The 23037-nt window shown below is 47.4% G+C and overlaps 1 protein-coding gene across 1 annotated transcript in view; it reads right to left on the bottom strand.

The window, feature by feature from the left end:
• Nucleotides 1-18563, bottom strand: part of pacrg (PARK2 co-regulated) — a 73571-nt gene extending 55008 nt beyond the window's left edge. The window contains exons 1-3 of the mRNA XM_056589754.1: nucleotides 18525-18563; nucleotides 18056-18227; nucleotides 10649-10798 (exon numbers count right to left, since the gene is read on the bottom strand). Coding sequence (XP_056445729.1) covers nucleotides 10649-10798; nucleotides 18056-18227; nucleotides 18525-18563 — 361 coding nt within the window. The remainder of the gene's footprint in view (nucleotides 1-10648; nucleotides 10799-18055; nucleotides 18228-18524) is intronic.
• Nucleotides 18564-23037: the final 4474 nt, after the last annotated feature.

Below are 23037 nucleotides of genomic sequence, written 5' to 3'. Positions count from 1 at the left end.
GTGTGTGCGTTTACAGGAACTGGCAGGCAACAGGGTGGTGAGATGTGGGCACTGATCCAAAAGGGCCTGGAAAAAGTCTACATGCACATGCAAAGACAGGTGCACAAGCACAAGCACAAGCACAAGCACAAGCACAAGCACACACACACACACAAACACAAACACACTCACTCCTCTCGGGGCTGCCCGCTGAGATGTCAAACACACTCGAATATCCTGCAGGCTCTACCACCCACCCACCCATACGTACATAACATACACAACTCGATGTTCCCATACATTTCATAACCAACTCAACACTAAAGCAGTGTGCCTAGTGTGCCAGGAGGTTGTCAGACGTCCTCGGCAGGGCAGGTAAGCACATGCAGCCAAGCAGAGTGCCATTAATCACTTTGCACCACGAAATCTTGCTTATACAACTGTGTAATTTTGTCGAACACGTCGGCCCCCCTGGCGGGCCGGCAATCCAGCCAATTGTTTGAAAGTGCCCCAAATTCATTAATTACAGCATGTGTTAATCTCATTGAGAGGGGCGGGGGGAGGAGACGAGAGGGGGAGATAGGCCTCATAACTCATCCAATTAGGATAATTGACTTCTTCTTGGATTAAAGAGAATATAAAAGAGGGAAGAGAGAGAGAGAGGGGGGGGGGGGGGGGAGAGAAACCAATGCTGGAGGACTACAGGGGGCCCAGACTCACATGGGGGGAGGAGCAGAGAGAAACCAGGCTACAGATTACCACTTGAACACTCTGATGCCGCTTTTCCACCGCACATGTAGCTCGACTCGACTCGACTCGACTCAACACGACTCGACACGACTCGACACGGTAGCAGCACGGGTCGTTTTCCACCGCAAATAGTACCTCCTGGACGTGGGCGGGGTCGGCTGCGCGAAAGGGCCGTGACGTATTTTTGTACGCGACGCAAACAACACCTACGCAACCCACACATGGACAGAACCCACATAACAACAATGGAGGACATCGATAACATTACTATTATTAGCTGGCATGTTGAAGAAGTTGAAGAAGTGGAATATGTTGGCTGCGGCGCTGCTATGGCTGTTACCAGCATGGTTGCCATGTCGCTCTCGTGACTTCGTCACACTCTCTGGCCAATCAGTGGCCGGCCGTCTGCCGACGTCACCTTTTAGCATCGGCTCCGCCGCTTGGAACCTAGAGCGAGGCGGTACTAGAAAAAGCAGCCACTTCAGGTACCAGATACCATGTTTTCGCGGTGGAAACGCAAAAAATGCGAGCTGAGTCGAGTCGAGTCGAGTCGTGTCGAGCTGGTACCATGCAGTGGAAAAGCGGCATAACATACCTGAAGCCAAAGCTGGAGATAAGAGGGTTGTTGTCTTTTACAAAATACCGGCCCTGCTTGAGGTCTAGCTGGACAGAGATTTCATTTTCATTCAACAAAAGTAAACAGAAATGGAAAAAAGTTTGATTTCAGTCGGACGCCACCAGGCATGAAAGGAAAGGGTCATACTGTGTGTATGTGTCTGTGTAAATGCCTGTACGTGTGTATGTGTGTGTGTGTGTGTGTGTGTGTGTGTGTGTGTGTGTGTGTGTGTGTGTGTGTGTGTGTGTGTGTGTGTGTGTGTGTGTGTGTGTGTGTGTGTAAGTGTGTGTGTGTGTGTTGATATGAGTATGTGTGTATAATATGTGTGTGGGTGTGTATGTGTGCATGTGCATAATGCGTGTGTGTGTGTGTGTGTGTGTGTGTGTGTGTGTGTGTGTGTGTGTGTGTGTGTGTGTGTGTGTGTGTGTGTGTGTGTGTGTGTGTGTGTGTGTGTGTGTGTGTGTGTGTGTCGGCATGAGAGCGTGGAGCAGTCAGCCTGATTGTCGCTGGAGTGGTCCAGATTATGCATGAATCTGAACGCTTATCAGCTGACCTTTAAATTGGAGCTGCAGAGCGACTGCAGGCCCGGCGGCAGACAAACGCACCTGATTGGACGGACCGCCCCAGACCTGCTGACAATAGAAATTAACAGAGCCATGCGAGCATGTCCTCGGGGGGGGGGGGGGGGGGGGGGGGGGGGGGGAATTGCATTAATTTGAAAATAATATGAAATATATTTCCTCCATTTTCTCAGAATGTATTTTCTTAAGCTTTTGAGAGGGGAGGGGAAAAAGTCATTATGTGCTGTGAAGCATGCTGAGGACGAAACAGGTAAGGCAGTATTACCTGAATTCCATTTCTCCACTCTCTCTCTGACTGTCCCTCTCCATGTCTCTCCCTCTCCCTCTCCCTCTCTCTCTCTCTCTCTCTCCCTCTCCCTCTCCCTCTGTGGTTCACTCTCCACCTTTAACACTGAGTCACTTTCCTCCTGTATGTCTCCATTGCTCCATTGCTCCCCTAGTTCACCTTCTCCTGATACCTGTGGGGGTGTCCAAGGCGCGGGCTGATAGATAGACATCTCCTCCTGGAGAGAGGGGCTGGTGGTGGAGGTGGGTGGGGGGGTATGGAGGTGTGAAGGTGGGACTGGAAACAGGGGATGAGGGCTAAGGTGTGTGTTCTGTCATCCACAGGGACACAGAGGGATGTGTGACAGGATGAGCAGGATAATGGATTGTATGTGTGTGTATGTGTTTGTGTGCTTGTATGTGTGTGTGCGTGTGCGTGTGTATATGTGCGTGTGTGTGTGTTTGTGTGTGTCTGTGTGCTTGTATGTGTGTGTGTGTGTGTGTGTGTGTGCTTGTATGTGTGTGTGTGTGTGTGTGTGTGTGCTTGTATGTGTGTGTGTGTGTGTGTGTGTGTGTGTGTGTGTGTGTGTGTGTGTGTGTGTGTGTGTGTGTGTGTGTGTGTGTGTGTGTGTGTGTGTGTGTGTGTGTGTGTCAGTGCACGTGAGCGTGGGTGCACTACATACACACGCATGCACCCCATAGCCCCTGCTTTTCCAAGGGAGTTCACACACATATGTTTTTTTACTGTCATACCGACACAGCACACAGATGTAATTAAATAAAGTAAATGTTTGTGAACAGAAATCACTTGGAATAACGTGGTCATCCAAATACACACACACACACACACACACACACACACACACACACACACACACACACACACACACACACACACACACACACACACACACACACACACACACACACATTGCCAAAGTCGTCCACTGTGCCCCAAAGCAGTAGCAGCCTTGCAATTGCAAGGGGAGGATGGCAACCGCCAACCTCACGTCCATCCCAAGGGGGAGAGGAGGGAGTGTGGTTGGCGTCCTCGATAGATTTGGGTTTCTGTTATGGAAGTGCCACCTCTTGTCTGTGCAAGTCACTGATGCTTGCAAGTGATCGAAAGACAAAGGAGGATCTGAGACCTTGTGCCTAGGTGGGTGCTTTCTCGGAGAGAGAGAGAGAATAAGAGAGAAAGAGAGAGAGAGAGAGAGAGAGAGAGAGAGGGGGGGGAGAGGGAGAGAGCGAGAGAGAGGGGGGAGAGAGAGAGAGCGAGAGAGCGAGAGAGAGAGAGTGTTGCAGGGAAATGTATGAGGTTGAGGTTCAAGCCATGCGTTGAAGTTAAGCTTTTGGTGATTATGAAGCGAAAAACACGAATGATGACTCAAATAAATGTCAACGCTGACATGGTTCATAAGCTTAATGAACAGTGGCATAACAGCCCTGACTCATGACCCGAGACAACCGTGACCTATCCACCAGCACTCCCTAACTATTCCCAATGATCCCATAAGGGTGAAATTGGGTTACTCGTTGGGTTGGCTCCACCCCTAAGCTAAACCCAATTAATTAAAATTAATTAACGACATTACAAAGTTTAACCAGCAAAAATCCATAAATAAGGATTTGATTTCATTTTTTTTTTTTTTTACAGATTGGGGCTGAAGCTTTCTGCTCAATATTGGGCCAATTAATATACTTTTTTTTTTTTTTTGTGTGTGTGTGTGGACCAACAATGTGTGTAGGCCTTATCATAGTCAGCCACATTTAAAATGATCAGAAGATAAGTTCCAGGTTCCAAAAACCTGAAGTTTTCATTGAATGTGAGAGAACCCTAAAAATGAAAGTTTTACTTCCCAGACAATTGATTACTCCTGAATGACTGATATCAGACATGAATAAGGAATAGAAATATTAGTAATGTACAGATGGAACTGTAAATTGGGCCGGCAAATGACAAAACATTAGCTGCGTCTCCATCTAAAAGGTGATGCAAATCTTTGCAAAGTTCGCAAAAAAGTAATTCGAATTAGGTGCGTTTCCATCAAGTGGTTGGAACGGGTAACTACCCTAGTTCTGCCTGGAGGTGGCGCTGTAGGCAAAAAATGTATGCCGACACGTGGCTGTAATAAATGGTAGAAATAGAAAAGCTGTAACAAGTGTAACAAAAAGCGGTTGGTCCGCCAATAGAGAAGAGTAACAACAAACAACAAACATGGAGAGAGGAATTCAGCAGCAATTGGTTTCCCTTGGGCAAGTCATAACTGTTCTTTCAGTGAAATTATCATTGGCTATTTTAACTTCCATCCGTAGACGAAGAAATAGAGAAATTACAATGTACACAGCGGTAACAAGGGAAATACGAGGGACGTCGTCGAGTGCCTTCAGTATGGGAGAGCACAATAGGGTGATGACGTTACACGTCGATGACGGCAGGGTTGCTACGGCCGGTCGTTATGCGGAAATCTGAAAGACTGTCAGTCCTGTGTGTTCAAAGTTCGCTACGTCACAGCTGTTTCGAAAAGTGTGTTTCCATCTCCCATTTTGCGAATTTACTCTCTTTCGCATTTCTCAAAAACCACCACAAGCGAGCGGATAAACTTTTTGGCGAATTCGAGGATTTTAATGCGAAATTTGGTGTTTCCATCACCGTGTACTGATTCGATACTTCAAAGTTTGCATAAAATCAGGGGGATGGAAACGCACCTAGTGACTAAAGCGACAAAATTATTTGTGTGATTCTTAACTGGTGGTAATTCTATGTTGTTGCTGAATGTGCGTGGTGACAGGGAATGGTAAACGGAAAACAACGGTATAGAACATGCGAAAATGTCCATGCAGTGTCCAAAATAAGCACTTAGTCCATGCATAGCGCTTGTCATTCTGCATCGACTATTCCCACCGCTTATCACTTCGTCACAGGAAGTGAGTGTACGTTTCTGTGTGTGTGTGTGTACGTTTCTGTGTGTGTGTGTGTGTGTGTGTGTGTGTGTGTGTGTGTGTGTGTGTGTGTGTGTGTGTGTGTGTGTGTGTGTGTGTGTGTGTGTGTGTGTGTGTGTGTGTGTGTGTGTGTGGGGGTAAGATGAGGAATGTGTCTCCATGAATTTGCTCTGTTCTTGCGGCAAGACACACAAACGCACACACACTCTCTCACACACACACCACGCACACACAAGTGTGTCATGAGATCCACAGATAGAGTCGGCCCAGAAAGAAGACGGCGCCGCCATCTGTCACCGGCACAAAAACACCAGCAGCCGTACCGCCACACAAGACAAAGGGCCGCCATCAGCAGGCCTTACTGTGTGTGTGTGTGTGTGTGTGTGTGTGTGTGTGTGTGTGTGTGTGTGTGTGTGTGTGTGTGTGTGTGTGTGTGTGTGTGTGTGTGTGTGTGTGTGTGTGTGTGTGTGTGTGTGTGTGTGTGTGTGTGTGTGAGTGGACCAACAATGTGTGTAGGCCTTATCATAGTCAGCCACATTCCTAGCGGGAAAAATAAAAGAGGCCACCAAATCACAGCGGTTTGAGCAGTTGTGCGCAAGTGAGTGTGTTGGCATGTGCGTGTGCGTGTGTGTGTGTGTGAGAGAATCGCTGCGCCTTTGTATTTGTGAACGCCTGTGTGGTGTTTGGGGGAGGATGTGTGTGGTTTATTGTGTGTGTGTGTGTGTGTGTGTGTGTGTGTGTGTGTGTGTGTGTGTGTGTGTGTGTGTGTGTGTGTGTGTGTGTGTGTGTGTGTGTGTGTGTGTGTGTGTGTGTGTGTGTGCGTGTGTGTGTGTGTTAATATGTGTGCTTGTGTATTTGGGAGTCTGTGTGCGTGTGTGATGGTATGGCAAGACGTGTGTGTTTCTGTGTGTTTCTGTGTGTGTGTGTGTGTGTGTGTCTGTGTGTGTCTGTGTCTGTGTCTGTGTCTGTGTCTGTGTGTGTGTGTGTGTGTGTGTGTGTGTGAGTGTGTTTATTTGTGTGTTTGTGTGATAATACGTTTGCCTTTGTATTTGTGAGTGTGTGTGTGGGAGGGTTGGTGTGCCGGTGTTAGGGGGGGGGTGTCAGTGATGAATGGGGGTTTAAGGACCTACACCTAACAGATAAGAGCAGGAAAACCCCGAACAACCACAACACAGCCCCAACACGGGCCAAAAAAAACGAGTGATAGACCAAAGTACATTACATCATGATAATACAAAACACTACACACTATACCGAATAATGTCAAGAACAAAGTATTGCTTCGATTGTCTAATGCTTCATCCATTTTGTGTGTGTGAGTGTGTGCGCGAGTGTGTGTATTTGTAGGGGGGTCATTTTCTGAATAAGGCCACTGACATACAGATCGGTTGCGGGGTAGCGCTTTAACAGCTGTGTGGGGGTCCAGTAAAGCCTTAATCTGCTGGCGTTGTGTGTCTCCTACATCCATCAGGCGAAAGACTCCCCCCCCCACCCCCCCGAAGACCAAAAGGGCACGGCCACCGGGCCTTGCTCTTCTTAATTAAAGTCCCTTAATTAAAGATATTTACTCTTCAATCTCCTAGCAAAGCAAAAACACAATGTAACCATCTATTCATTAATTTTCTTATTAATGTAATGACACGTGCCAAATTTGTCTTGCGCACAATTTCTGACAGGACTTCATTCACTCGTCTCTGCTTCAATGTGATGATAAGAAGTGACGCATTCCCTTCCCCCTCCTCCCTTCTTCCCCGCTGCTGCCGGTGGAATGTGTGGCAGTGGGACCGCCGCAGCCCCCCCCCCCCCCCCGCGGGCAGCAGAAGAGATAAGATTCATCATGGGCGAGCAACAAGAGAGCCCTGCAAATCACATTGGATGGCTTCTCCCACGACATCATCCACATTGTCATCCATGTGACAGACACACACACACACACACACACAGTTACGCCCCGCGAAGGCACACACACACACACACACACACACATACACGTGCGCACACACGCACACAATAATAAAAACGCAGACGTGCACACACACACACACTGAAACACACACACACACACAAAACAAACCAAACTTCTGAAAGACGTTTTGAGCACCAGTCGGCTCCAAACGGCCGTATCGAGCGGAACGATTACTCGTTCTCATCGTCTCACTTCAAAAAAGAGCCGTCAGTGCAGCCCGGGGAGCAGGAGCGACGGCAGCTCTCCACATTCCCTCGGGACCGCAGGTCTGGCGGATGTTGTGGATGGATGGCAGAGGTAGGAGAGTTGAGGGAAAGCATCCTTGAGAGAAGGGGGTGCTCCCGCCAGAGTAACAGGCACTGACCCCAGACTAATGCCTGAGATAAGGCCTCACATAGCCGCGGTGTGGGGGGCACGGGTCAGAACCCTGTCCGACAGGGTATCTCAGGCATTAGTCTGGGTGTAGGCGGGCTGTGGACGGGCTCCACGCGGCAGCAGCAGGAGGGTGTGAACAGAGGCCCTCTGGACGTGTTCCCGTGTTAAAATGCTGTTGACGGCTCACCAGAGCCTGGTCCGCCCAGCCGTGAGAGCCAGGACGACGGGGACCAGGACAGGCTACATGACCGGCTCGGACAGCATGTGAGCCCATACGTATGCCTAGGTAGAGCCTTAGTGTGTGTCTGAGTGTGAGTGTGAGTGTGTGAGTGTGAGTGTGAGTGTGAGTGTGAGTGTGAGTGTGAGTGTGTGTGTGTGTGTGTGTGTGTGTGTGTGTGTGTGTGTGTGTGTTTGCATTTTGTCACATAAGTGAGAGGCTGGCAGAACTGACAATGGTGATCAGTGAGGGAGTGAGAGAGAGAGAGAAAGAGCAAGAGAGAGAGCGCACGAGAGAGCAAGCAAGAGAGAGAGAGCACACGAGAGCGCAAGCGAGAGAGAGAGAGAGAGAGAGAGAGAGAGAGAGAGAGAGAGAGAGAGAGAGAGAGAGAGAGAGAGAGAGAGAGAGAGAGAGAGAGAGAGAGAGAGACACGCTGAGGCCAACAGCTGCATATTGGGAGACAAAACATCCATTGAAGCACAGCCACACACACACACACAAACAGACTTAAACACACACACACACCCACGGCGGACAGTGGCACTATTGTCGTGGCGGACACAGGAAGGACACGGAGCACCATGCCTGGTGTGGGATGTGGGGGAGCCAAGAGGCGCCTGCCTGTGGCTTGAGTCCACCCCGTCCCACACAACTAAAGCTCTTCCCCCCCACCACCCCCATTTCCTCTTGTATCGCCTTCAGCACAACGACAGAGCCTGTGTGACAAAGACAAGCCACTGGCGGGCGTTTGGTTGTGGAGGACGTGTGTGTGTGTGTGTGTGTGTGTGTGTGTGTGTCTGTGTGTCTGTGTGTCTGTGTGTCTGTGTGTCTGGGTGTCTGTGTCAGTGTGTCAGTGTGTCTGTGTGTGTGTGTGTGTGTGTGTGTGTGTGTGTGTGTGTGTGTGTGTGTGTGTGTGTGTGTGTGTGTGTGTGTGTGTGTGTTAGGGAGCGCGCTGGAGGTGTTTAAAGAATATTTGAGATAATGGACAGACTTCAGGGAACACATTGATGGTGATTGAAAGCGCAGTACATCAAAGGAGGAGAGAAGAAGAACGGAGAAGGGAAGAGTGAAGGGGAGGGGGGGGCGTTTTTGTCATTAAAACAGCAATAAAAAAGAGATGTCTATTTGAGGTGCTATCTTTATTGCTTGCCAAGGAGTGGGTGGTGCAATACATAAATTGGCAACTTATTCGGTGCAGAAGCGACAGGGAAGTGCAAACTAATTTAAAATAAGGTTGCCAGGTTGGGTTTCGTTCCAAAGGACATATACTGTAAAATATGCATTTTAACATCCTCCACTTCCTCATCATCATCATCATCATTATCATAATCACCCTCATGACTTTCATCCTCCTCCGCCTCATTGATTGCTCAAAATCACAATACAAAATCGCTCAGTAACAACAGTGCAGTTTCTGTAAACTAGAGAGAAAGGGAGGAAATACAATGAAGACACAGATTTTCTGTTTCATTTCCACAACGTTAGTTGTTCCCATGGCTTTGGAAACCTTATGGGTCAGAAGGCCTGTCCAAAAAGAGGGAGTCAAATAGCATTCACGTTTAAGCTAAATTGGGTTCAGCAATGTTTCAGCCCAGGCCTTCATCCCTCTCAACGATAAATATACTAAAGGCAGCGCACAAACACACAGAGCAGAATATCCCAGACAGGGTGGGGGTGTTTGTTCGAGATAATTAAAGGGTTGTCGGATTCTAATCACGGTTCCTGGGTTACAGGTTAGCATTTGGCCGCCGCAGCAGTAGCCCTCCTCCAGATGGGCCTCTACAGGAGAGGTCGGTGCCGGGGAGAGAGCCTGGCAAGGTTAGAGAGTGGCGTCGGGGGTTAATCGATGCCGGGCAGCAGTGGCAGGCAGCCGGTGCTGGCTGCTGCGGGGAGAACTGGCAGGAGGGCAGAAAGCGTCTCCAGTGTTTCTGTCTAGGGGTTATCCGGCAAAGCCGATGATCACGCACCGCGGCGAGAGGGAAGTGAAAGAAAAATGCCCGCTTGTTTCAAACGGGGTTTAAGGGATTGATTTGACAGCTCATTTACAGGAGATTCGCACGAGGCCAGGCGTTAATAAGGCAGTCTTTTCCTCTCTTTTTTTCTTTGTCTTATCCTGATATCTGCCTCCAACCAACCCCCCAGCCCGCACCACTTTGCTCCAATATTTATTTATTTCTAAGACCACTGGAAAGAAGATAAAAGGAAACGCCAAACAGATAATGCAAGGGGATTAAAACCAACAATAGATCCAAATTGGTTATTGATCGGGCGGAAAAATCGCTTGTGTTCTCGTCCATTTAAGTGTGCATGTGTTTAAGTGAATCATTGCGATAACGATGACGTGTGTTGGCGGGGCTGTTGTTGTTTCTGTGGGGGGAGGAAGGGGAGCCGCGATCCGCGTCACGCCCGATCACCCGCTAAGCGCTTTGACACTGAGGCACAAAGACGTCTGCCCTGTCTGAGGTGCATCTGCAATATCGAGGTGTCACCCAGGTACCCTGCCCCATTCACACTCACTAGACAAGGACAGGCTCTCTCTTCTCCCTCTCCAACAGCCCGGCACAATGCTGACTGGCCGCACAATGGAGGGGGGGGGAAATAGAGTAAAGATGTGTGGAGAAGAAGAACCAAGGGGAAGAAATAGTACACAGACGAACGTACGCGCACAGAAGAAAAGCACTGGAATCACACAGGCCGGGTGCGACGTTAGTGTTGACGTGAGTGATCCTGCCATTGTCTCAACTCCTCACTGTTTCCAAATTGCTATTCATTCAATGGCAACCAAAAAGTGTCGCAGGTTCAATCACAGTGGTCTGTTTAGCACTACTTCAAGCACACAAAAGCTACTAAGATCACAATCACAAAGGAGGACCCATTGCACTCCCGAGCCGGAGCGCCAGGGACACACAACGCACAACGGATACACAACGCACTGCACCACGGCAGCATGAACTCACTGTTCTTGTTCTTGAAAATCCTGAAAATGGGGAGGATCTGCCTGAAGTAAGGAACGAGGGCCTCGCCGACCCTTTCTTCAGACACCACCAGTTGCTGCAGGGCCTTCATCATGTTGCAAAGCACCTGGGGGATCCGCGTGTTCAGGCCATCTAGGAGAGGACGGAAGGGTCAGAGGTCAGGACGGTTAGAGCCGTTACCATGGGGTGAAAAGCCCTCTGTTCCTCCAACGGGACAGGGTTGGTGGTGCGTAGTGTTTGGGGAGCTTTGTCAGCTTTGTTTGATTGCATTGGGTTAAGGTATAATTCTATGGTGGAGGCCTTCTTGAAGGCACCTGTGATCAAAGAAATGCTTTCGGTCTCAATGGCAGCTATATATTCTAGAAATACATTTGTCCTTTGTGGGATGCGGGGGAATTACCCGACAATTGGTGGATTGTGTGGCCAGTACAAGAAGAGTACTGTTGGGGATGGTCAGGTGACTGGAGGTCAAAAAAAAAAGAATGTTTTCGTCAAATAAATAGATCCAAAAACGCTTGCATATTATATATGTACAGACAACCAACTCACACCAATGCCACAGAATGAGGACTTTCATAAGCACTTTTAGAATGAGTTGTCCTGAGCTGCCCTGTCGGTCTGTTGGTCTCCATAATTTATTCTCACTTACAAACCTTCTCTCCAAAACATGGCATTAAGACGAGAAGCGAGGCAGATGGAGGCAAAACAAACCTGCAAAACGCACAGGGCTTTCTTTTCCGTCTCTCTATAATATACATATATCTAAAGATATATATAGGGGTATATATAGTGGTATACAGCCCTCTCAGTCTCCTTCCTTGAAAGCATTTCTTTCTTTATGTAGCCTTTGATTTGGGGCTGGCTAGGCTGCAATCAGGGCTTTTGAATGCACTGAGACAGCAAGAGTAAGTGTGAGCCAATCATGGGGTAATTTCGTCCACAGCTGCACTCGACGCACTCCTCCGCCGATGGAGCGAACAAAGAAGGACGGTGGGCGAGACGGAGGAGTGGCGGCAGAATGCTCTGGGAAAGGAGCAAAAAGAGAATGGGAGAAGAAATGAAGTAAACAACAATGAGAAATGGATCGAGAAGAAGAAGCCGAAGGAGAAAGGTGATGGAAAATAATACGGAGTGAATTCTTGAAAATGGGTTTTTTTCTTGAGGGGGAGGGGTGTTTGTGTGTATGTGTGAGTGCGTGTGTGTGACGCAGTTCCTTGTCAAAACTGAATTTAACTATTTCTGTTCAGTGTCTAATGGGCGAGAGACAATTAGCGACACATGAGAGTGCGAGAGAGAGAGAGAGAGAGAGAGAGAGAGAGAGAGAGAGAGAGAGAGAGAGAGAGAGAGAGAGAGAGAGAGAGAGAGAGAGAGAGAGAGAGAGAGAGAGAGAGAGAGAGAGAGAGAGAGAGAGAGAGAGAGAGAGAGAGAGAGAGGTTTGACTTATCATCCACCTTTATTAATGTTATAGAAAGCTTCCAATCCACTTGGTCGTCCAAACAAATATTATGCAATTGATTACAGTTGAATGACTGAATAAAATAGTAACACAAATAAAAAAATAAAAGAGTGAGAGAGAAAATGAGTAATAGAAAGAGTAATAGAAAGGTAGAGAAACAGAGTAGGGGAATGACAGCGAGGAAGAGGAGGATAAATGTCCTCAGAGCATTCGAGTATGACAGTTGAAGCTCTTGGTTAGCGGAGTGCCTCGGCACCAGCAGCCCGTGGCAAAACCACGCATATCAATGCAAGTAAACAATCCTTAGAAGCATGCCAAAATACACACACACACACACACACACACACACACACACACACAGAATACACACGCATAGGGCTGCCGAGTGGGTGAGTTTGACAAAATAAGCGAAGCAACACATGGCTCCAAAGGTTTAAAAATCATGGGAAGTGTCTACACACGCATGTAAATATCTAAACACAAGCACCTATATAAACAAACACACACACACACGCACACACACACACACACACACACACACACACACACACACACACACACACACACACACACACACACACACACACACACACACACACACACACACACACACACACACACACACACACACACATTCTGTTGCGAGAAACACGGGGGGCAAGGCCTTTGCAGAGGGTAAACTCCCACAGCAAGGAATGCTATGGAAGGGAAGATACCTCCACCTGCAGTGAAGCAAAACCAAGTGCAGGATACAGAAGACAGGAGACCAGATTGAGAGAGATAGTGAGAGTTTGAGCGAGAGCGAGAGCGAGAGAGAGAGAGAATAAGTAGGATGGAGGCTACTCTCTAACAGTAGGGTGAGCGTGAGCGATAACCCTAGTGAAGAAACAAGAGTGATATAATGACGGATACGGGAAGGTTAAACCGATGATTTTATTGGTGATTCCCCTTGGCTTAGACGTTATCTCTATTTCCAACCAGTGAACCAGACTCTGACCAACGGACCCTGGGATTCAGGACCAACAGACTAGTCGCTTAGCTCTTCCCCTTTCCCCTCTGTGGTAGAAATAAAAGCACTCGAACCAACGTCGTCGTGGAAATGTTTACCGCCTCCGATAGAGGGATCCCACAGCACATACATTAACTGTGTTAATGAATAATTACATTGGTGTGTATTAATGACATCTATCGTCTCTAACACACACTCACAGGCACACTGAGTGTCTCCCACACCCACACTCACACACACACACACACACATACACCCTTTCACACAATCACAGGCAAATTCATCGCAACTCCAACACATGAATAAACACACACACACACACACACACACACACACACACACACACACACACACACACACACACACACACACACACACACACACACACACACACACACACAGGAAAGGTGATATAATATGGGGAGATTTGTCTCATAATTATTAATACTCATCGGATTCAACTTGTGTCAAAATAGTTAACTTGAATGTGCAATTATTGCATGCATATTTATGATCCAGGTTTTATATTTTGCCCAGATTGTTTCAAAACTACGTCAAAGAACGCATTTCACCTGATCCACAAGTGCAACAGTTCACGAGGCAATTTTTGATTTGAGTCTTATTGAAACTAATGTGTATATACATAGTACAAAAAATAATACATATTTTGTTATGTATTTTTGCAAAACGTAAAAAAAATGTTAATTGACTTAAACGAGGCACAATTTTTCTCCTATTCGTATTAATAATTATGTGACAAATCTCTCTATAATAAATCTTCTGAATCTAAATTTGAAAAGGAAGTTTCAACTATGTAGACACCTAAACTGGGTTGACAATGATTTGTTCATATATATTATATATATATATATATATATATTTATATATATATCTGTGTGTATGTGTCTGTGTCTGGGAGTGTTTTTGTGTATTTAAGCTTGTATTTACAGGACTACCACAAGCAAAATCAGCATAACGAGCAACTTCATTGAGCGTTATCCCATATTTGTCTGTTTCTGTCCGTCGTTCAGATGAGGTTAGAATCTGGTATGACGGGAATTTTCAAACCTACATAAACAAACATTGGAACTCTAATTACCAAGAAGCGCAAACAACTTCCCCCTGCTGTGACATTTGGACCAGGGGCCCGTTCAATTATTCATCTGTACTCTCTCCCCTTGACACCCAAAGAGAGAGAGAGAGAGAGAGAGAGAGAGAGAGAGAGAGAGAGAGAGAGAGAGAGAGAGAGAGAGAGAGAGAGAGAGAGAGAGAGAGAGAGAGAGAGAGCGAGAGAGCAAAAGAGCGAGAGAGCAAGAGAGAATAAGAGAGAGGGAGGCGGAGAGCGAGAGAGTTGGAATGTATTCAGGCCTGGTAGAAAACCTGCATAAGCACACAATATGAATAAAGTAACCGTCCCTTCACGCTGCTTCTACAATCAGTCTGAGAAAAAAGGAAAGCTATGGCGACCTTGCTATGGTGACTTCTGTGCAAAGTCCCAGTGGCAGGCAGAGCCGGCACGTTGGAAGAGTTTAGCTGGCAAAGTTACCCTGGGTAAATACACATCCACAGATCAGAGTGAGACGTTCCGTGCCCGGGATCCCCTCGTAATGAAAGTGTCATTGCAGATTTGTATTTTTTTAGGGGGAGGAGGGGGTTGGCTGAACAAATGTTATGCCGATCTACGGGTTTGGGAGGGATTGGTGGAGGATCAACCGAAGCATGGCTCAGAATTGCCCTGCCTGTTTAAAGCAGGCAGTGTAGCGGGCGAATCACCCACATTTACCTTCATTCCTTAACCCTGGGAGTCACGTCGGATCTGTCAGGCAGGGGTTTTTATTCAAATCCACTTTAAGGGAAGCATCGACACTTGCATACAAATAAGCGTGCTCATTTCTTTCCATCGCTGTCGTTTTGCCTTCCTGGGAGTGCTTGGTATCCGAAACACAAATTATCTTGTGTTTAGCGATGAAGTGATAAATCAATAGAACAGTTATTGTCTCTCTAAACCTTAATTATTCGTTTTTTTTTTTATCTCTAACCTTCCCTAGTGTACAACAACCGCTACAACTGCAATCATTTCTGCAAATTGTCATCCCCCTTTTCCCCAAAATGGTTCTCTGGCCTCTTTCCACACGTGCACATCAACCATTAACTTACCTAGACCCTAGCCAAAGGAGCTGTCTGTGACAATGCAATTATTGGAAGAAGCTGCACAGGACACCGTTGAACGTCCGACTGAGCCCATGTGTCAATAGAGCAGGCCATTGTCCGGAGAATTCAGCAACTAGACCCTGTTGTAAATACTCTGTTACAGTAGTTGGTGGTAATTGCAGAGAAGAAGAAGAAGAATTCACAGTGTTGATGACCTTCTATCATGCGACTAGTACGGAACCAGGAGGATGATTTTGTGGACATCAAAACCGCTGTAGAATTGATGCAACGCAAAATCAGTCATCATTACAGATGAATCAGCGGTCTCCTCTGTAATCTTCCATGTGCCCACAAAACACTGCGATATTTGTAGAATACTTTTTATATACAGTGAATTCTAAGTCCTATATCCTGCCTCCTGCACAATCTACCCCGTGGCGGTTGTCTGGGGTTCATATGTGAAGACAGCTGCCCTTAACCTATATCCGATACTCAATACTAAACCTCTTGAGAGACATTTCCCTCTTCATTGCAGTCTTCTCTGCGCTCTCTTCATCTGCTTATCGCATGCCAAAACGGTGTGTAGTTGAGTGTTTGTGCGTGTGTGTGGGTGGTGGGAAGTTCTATGTATATGTTATTCAATGAGTATTCTCAGTGGGGGAGGGGGAGGGGGGGGTCTAGGCCGGGGGCCTGACGTGAGTCACTCTCTCTCTCTCTCTCTCTCGCTCTCTCTTGAGATAACAGCCAAGCGGCAGCCATCTTTCTAGTCGCACAGGAAAACAATTAATCAGCAAAGGAGACGCAGACTGGCGGAAAAACTTGTCTTGATTTTCTTCTCTCCATATTTTAATAAACCCTGGCGCTAATAAGGAGGCAGGCCATTTAAAATTCCATTATCAGTGAGAGCACGCCGCTATTGGTGTGCGAGTGTGCGTGTGCGTGCGTGCGTGTGTGCGTGGTAGTGTTTGGGTGTGTGGGTATGCTTTTTCCTGAGAGGCACAGCCATCACCTTTTGGTCTGGCTTCCCAAAGGCAAGGAGCAAATATCTGCCAAAGCCTCATGGGAGTTGGACACCGCAAACACACGCCTGCACTGACTATGAAGCAGGAAAAGATGATCAAATAGTACACATGAGTTTAAAACGTGTCCGCTTGTTGACCTAATACATACGTCTACATTTCTTGCATTGTGTAGTTCAATATCGATCAGGTTAAGAGAATCTAGCAGCAGAATATCATTCACAACTCATTAAAGCCGTAGTACAATGAAACGATACTACTAATCAGGTAGCCCTCAAAAAAAAACAACATCTGTCACCATCTATTCAGCTCTGTATTGCAGATGAGTTTAGGGGGAAGCGTGACATCTCAGCAATGTGATGTGAGGTCAAGCCTTGGCGGTTTTGTAGCCAGATTGGTGTGTGTGTGTGTGTGTGTGTGTGCGTGTGGGTATGTGCCTGCCTGCTAGGAAGGGTGGAAGAGAGCACCCCCCCCCCACACACACACACACACACACACACACACACACACACACACACACACACACACACACACACACACACACACACACACACACACACACACGCACACTACCAGCCAACTGTCTGTGGTGTCCAACACTATGCCCTCCATGGTCGCAAAGCTAATGGCGCTGAAGCTTTAAAAAAGAATCCTTTGGCAGCAACTCCATGAGACAACAAAAAACAGTCAATATGTGTGTGTGGGTGCGTGTGTGTGTGCGTGTGTGTGTGTGTGTGTGTTTGTGTGTGTGTTTGCCTGTTGACAAACCAAAGCCTGATTCTTTGTATTCTTGTACGGCAGCGTGTGTGCCTTCTGGAATAGTGGGAGTAGAAATGTGCCTCCTCTCTCCCTGTAGTCCAGCCCAGACCCACCCCCCGCTGTTCACCTCTGTCTAAATTTTCCTATTCTTGAAGGCAGAGACCACTTTGGCAAGGGATGTGACCTTTACTCCGAACTACCCTTGCCGACTGGAAGTGTGGGTTCATAGTGTGTGTGTGTGTGTGTGTGTGTGTGTGTGTGTGTGTGTGTGTGTGTGTGTGTGTGTGTGTGTGTGTGTGTGTGTGTGTGTGTGTGTGCGCGTGTGCGCGTGTGCGCGTGTGTGTGTTTGGGTGTAAAAATAAGTCACTCAAGTCAGACTACAAGTCAGACCTATTAGACTCTGGGGCTGGGTAAGGGTGCACACCTGTGCTTCATTGTGCATTCAATGTGCACAGAATAAACCAGGCGTCAGCACACACACTTAAAGAGCCAGTGAACCCACTGATTAAGATGGAATACAAACACTACATCCTTTTGTGTTTCTTTTATATTTTGGGCTGAGAGTTTATCCCCGTGTTATCCCCATCGTTACGACCCACGCCAACTTTGTGATACTTTTTTAGCACCGTTGTTGTGTACCTGTTATGAGCGTTTTAAGCCATGTTGTATATTAAAAGGAGCCCACACCGTATTGTATACTATACGTGTCAGGGATGCCTAGCCCTCGCTCGAACGTGGACAGTAAATTCATCGCTGCTCAGAGGGAGCTTCACCATCCACACACACCTTGGCGACATACTATAGGCGTCAGAAAAGCCCAACCTTCTCGTGGACGCCGCAGTCAACCCCTGTCTAGACAGAGCTCCACACGTCCACACCAACCACGCAGCCGGTGCCCAGACTTCACCTAGTGTCTGTCCGTCCGTCCGTCCGTCCGTCCGTCCGTCCGTCTTTGTGTGCGTGTGCGTGTGTGTGTGTGCGTGTCTGTGACTCACTCCTGATGGGGATGATGAGCAGGGGGATGACGGGGAGGATCTTCCCGTCTCCGTGCTCCAGCATCTCGTGGACCCCCAAGCGGGCCAAGAACTCGTAGGGGTGGTTGGTCTCGCTCAGCCCGTCGAAGAAGAGAGGCAGGTAGTGTTGGTAGTCCAGCGACTCCAGCACCACCTGAACACAGTGAGAGAGATTTTAATGGAGTGCACTACAATCAGTCAAATGGCAGGGGTTAAAATCCTCGCTCAAAGTGGCCCTCAAGAGCATATGCAGATTCATAGGGCCGATAAACGGGGGTATAGAGGACCCCGGTAAGTCTGAAAAGAGTTTATAAATGTATACACACATACACACACACTTTCCACACTTAAACACTGTACGTTCACATTTAGAGCAGGCCCTTTTGCACTCACGGGCCAAGCCCATTCATATCGACACACACACATTTTCACACACACTTTATTAGCTGACAGCTGTTAGGAAGATCATGGGCACAGGGACATGTGGCATCCTGTGGGCACAATAACACCTGTTTACACAACGACACACACACACACACACACACACACACACACACACACACACACACACACACACACACACACACACACACACACACACACACACACACACACACACACACACACACACACACACACACACAGTATGGGGGCTGCATTACATGTAGCAATTTGATATCAAATGATAGAGACTGTATGTGGTGCAAGCTGCAATTGATACATGCTGCAATTGTCCTCCTCAGACATGACTTTCAACAGGTGAAGACGTGTGTCAGTTGTGTGCGTGTGTTTGTGTGTGTGTGTGTGTTTGTGTGTGTGCTGGGGGTGAGTACATATGTGTGAGGGGGATTCAGAGAGAGTCAGGCTGACACCCTCCCACCCACTTACACACACTACACAAAGAGATACACTTGCCAAAACACACACTACCTAAGGCCCACACTCAACGAATAAGTACAAATCACACACACAAAAACCGCCCCAAAAAGCAAACCCCCAAAAGCACACTCTCAAACAAGCGCCTAAAAGAAACACAGACTAACAGACCAACCCCCAATGCCTATCTGCACAAACACAAACACGCACATACACACACACGTACACATATGCACACAAACGCACAGGCACACACACACACACACACACACACACACACACACACAACCACACACAGACACACCAAGGCCCCCTGCTGGGTCAGCCTGATCTGTGTTCAAATGTCACCCCGGCATCGACGCCGGCGCTTTCATGTCCCCTGCCCTCGCCCCGCCCTCGGTACCACCTTAGACTTCAAAGCAGATCACCACACCAACACACACACACACACACACACACACACACACACACACACACACACACACACAAACACACAAAGAGAGATCCCCTACTGTTGGCACAGGGAGACACGGCTGATTGCTTTGAGGCAATTTGCCGGCCAACCTTGACCTTTTCCCTGTGTGTGGTCAAGATCACCGCCGTGAGTCAGCCGTCCCACCGACGAGAACAAAAGCAAACATGAGCCGACAGAGAGAGAGGGAGACAGAGGCGCGGAACGGGCAAGAGGGAGGGGGGGGGGGGGAAAGGTTACAGAGCATAAAAGAAGAAGAGGCGAGAGATGGCTTGATGATGTCACTGCGTTAGCCTGCGATGCAGCCATGTGGCGTCCTACTATAGCGCACAGGGATGATGTCATGCTGCCATGGTGCATGCAGCCTCCTAGGCCTAGGCCTAGGCCTATCCCTCTGCCCAGAAACCACATGGGGAATTCCACCGAAACAAAAGGCGTCTAATGTTCCCTTTGCTCCTCGCTCTTAACCCGTATCATGAGCACAGCTGAGAGCGTCGCGGCGCTCACTCCACATCTAAACTATGTAAGTGATTCGTCTTAAAAGGGAAAACCGTGCGCTATTTCCAGAGACTCACCTGGCCCCATTGTTCCGTAGTATTGATGAAATAAGAGCAGGGGAACATTAGTCTGGTTGTGGCCGCCACTGCCGGGGCCTGGGCTGTTGAACCCACCGCGATGCACTTAATCACAATCACATAAACACGCACTCTGGGACCAGGACCAGACACCAGTTAGCACCACACAATAAGACACACACACACACACACACACACACACACATACACACACACACACACAATGAAGCCTTCCAAGATAATCGTAATCAGTCGCTGCACTCAGCGGTAAACTTGTGCATCCATTATTGATTGCGTGTGTGCATGTGTGTGTGTGTGTGTGTGTGTGTGTGTGTGTGTGTGTGTGTGTGTGTGTGTGTGTGTGTGTGTGTGTGTGTGTGTGTGTGTGTGTGTGTGTGTGTGTGTGTGTGTGTGTGTGTGTGTGTGTGTGTCTTTGGGTGCTGGTTTGAGTCCCCAGGGGGCCCTCCGTCGAGTCAATGAGAGGGGGGCACGGATCGGCCAGGCATTAGCAATTAGCCCCGGGACACAGACAAAGACCCCCCGCATTCCTGCCCTGGTCCACAACTCGACAGGAAACACACAAAAAGATACAAGATGAGGTGTGAGTACCTGTGCATTCCCTGGAAAATGTTTTGATGTTGTTGTTGTGTGTATGCGCGTGTGTGAAAACACGTGTGTGTGTGTGTGTGTGTGTGTGTGTGTGTGTGTGTGTGTGTGTGTGTGTGTGTGTGTGTGTGTGTGTGTGTGTGTGTGTGTGTGTGTGTGTGTGTGTGTGTGTGTTACATGATTCCTCCTAAACACAGGGAGCCAAGAGGGTTAGTTTGCCAGGCGTGCCTCAGAGTCACAACCGTTAGCCGGGCTTAAGGGCCAATCAGAGATATGCCACACGCCAAGAACGGCCGGGGGACAGTGTGATGGAAGAAGGTAGCAGAATGAAAAGAGTGAAAAAGCAAAAATGAAAGAAAGAAAGCGAGCCAAAGAGGAAAGCTGGCTTCATGCTTCTGCTGAGGTAATTGCTGTCGACCGTACAGCTATTTTTTGTTTTCCCCCAGCTCTGGCAGGATGGAGGAGGATGAGGAGCGGGCATTGTGCGAGAGTAGTGAGGCTAATGTAGGCGAACACACAGCGGCAGATTTCTAATATCAAGGGACGTGCACAGGTTTCCATAGGGGCACGGCTCACTCTCTGAACAGGGCACCTAAAAGATATGTGTGCCTAGATATATGCTTAGAATGAGCAGGCCTACTTTTTGGACCCTTCATTCGGGATTGATATTAAAAGTGATTAACCAGAAATCCATGAGGTCTATTTCAATACATCCACAATGCCCATCTGTTAACCAGTTCAACCCTTACCTAAAACTTCATCAACAACCAATCAAAACTCCAGCTTTTGAGCTTGTCTGTGGGGGGGCAATACCTCTCTTAATTGGCTACCGTTTCAATGCTATGCAAACCTTGCAATATTCTTTCGACATCCTTAATCAAACCAACAGTTATTTTAATAGTCTCAACACACAGTACAAAGAAGTACAGTATAAAGAGAACATTTTCTCCTTAGATTGCTGCCATGTTAGGATGGTGATGAAAACAGAATTACATTGGAAGTAGGCACAAGCCTGCGGTAAAGGAACAGTTTGTGCATGCGCCAGTAAAAGGAAAACTACAATAATAAAGTGCGATAATGTGGTACATTAATCTGGCTAGTTTAGCAGTGGCAATGATAAAACATTTAACTAGTTCCAATAGCCCTTATTACTATACTTCAAATAAAGTCTCTATTCATCTGTGATCTGTGAACGCTATTAAAATCCAACAATAACGGCTGACGGTAAACCCATACTCAAGGCAAAATTATGATCCTCAATTATGGTCCTCATTCCAAACTAATCATGTTACCGAATACAGCAGTGTTGATTGCTGTGAAATAGGGAATGCGAAGAAGGCCACACCATGCTATAATGCTAAAGTGAACGAACCATGCCATGTTAAGAGATTGCTGCCACTGTTGGTCAATAATGTATTCCTGAAACAGAGTAGGCTGCCGTTTCTAGACCACAATCCCCCATTTCTCAGACCTTCGTAATTTTAATAATATTTATAAACAATACTTCCTTAACTAATAATTGTCAAAGTACTTAGAGTGTTAAAGGTTTATTCAACCCAAACACTAGTGAAACTGCAGCTTTTTCTCATACTGTTCCGCTTGGTTCTGTCTCACAAGAAGGCACCCGGCGTGACTTAACTTGACAATGTCTCTTTACGAACACAGAACGCACAGTACATTCCCCTTCACTGAACTATCTCCCAACTCTTTTCGCTCTGTTGGGGTGAACCACTATGCTTAATAGCAGGGGTGGCTGGAATGCTCCATTAACTGAGAGCCTTTTCTACAAGCAGTATTAAATGCAGGATGAGAAGACTTGAGCAGACAAAGCCCAATCAAGGTTAAATTGTCGCGCAAGGACCAGCACACTTTCACCATTGAGAAGAAGCAGAGAGAAGGAGCTGCAAACGAAGCCTAATCCTTCTATATATTAAAGAATCTCAAGCCCCTGTCGATGTCAATGCATTAACGTACCAGCAAACTGCTATAAAACAGCATTTACAGTCAGCTTCTGTGGTCAACAAAGCATATGGGTATCTATGGAGTGGTAAATATCCAGACGATTTTGTTTTTGAAAGCATTTCATTTTTTGGATCTGGCTTAAGGCAACTTGACTTAACAACTTGATCCTGGTGAAGGTATATACACAGATCCAAACCCTGCAATGTCAAGAATATGACAGCTGGTTAACTGTGAGTAAAATTGTGCATAATGATCAGTTCTGTTGGTTGTACATAGTCAAAGCCATGTTTGCCAAGGACATCCTTTTGTACTCTGTTATTCAGAGCAGGCTGATTACACAGCCAATCTGTAGATGCTCATGAGAGGTCTGCAGTCACCATGTGAGAGCAGTTCTATAAGGCCAAAGAGGCATTCATCTATGCCGTTCAAAACATACATCTAGACGGAAATGTCAAGATCGGCTCAGTTCAGTG

Source organism: Gadus chalcogrammus, chromosome 5 (genome assembly GCF_026213295.1).
Source record: "Gadus chalcogrammus isolate NIFS_2021 chromosome 5, NIFS_Gcha_1.0, whole genome shotgun sequence".
Classification (NCBI taxonomy): Eukaryota; Metazoa; Chordata; class Actinopteri; order Gadiformes; family Gadidae; genus Gadus; species Gadus chalcogrammus.
The sequence above is the reverse complement of the archived record's forward strand: the minus strand, read 5'-3'. Positions and strand labels throughout refer to the sequence as shown.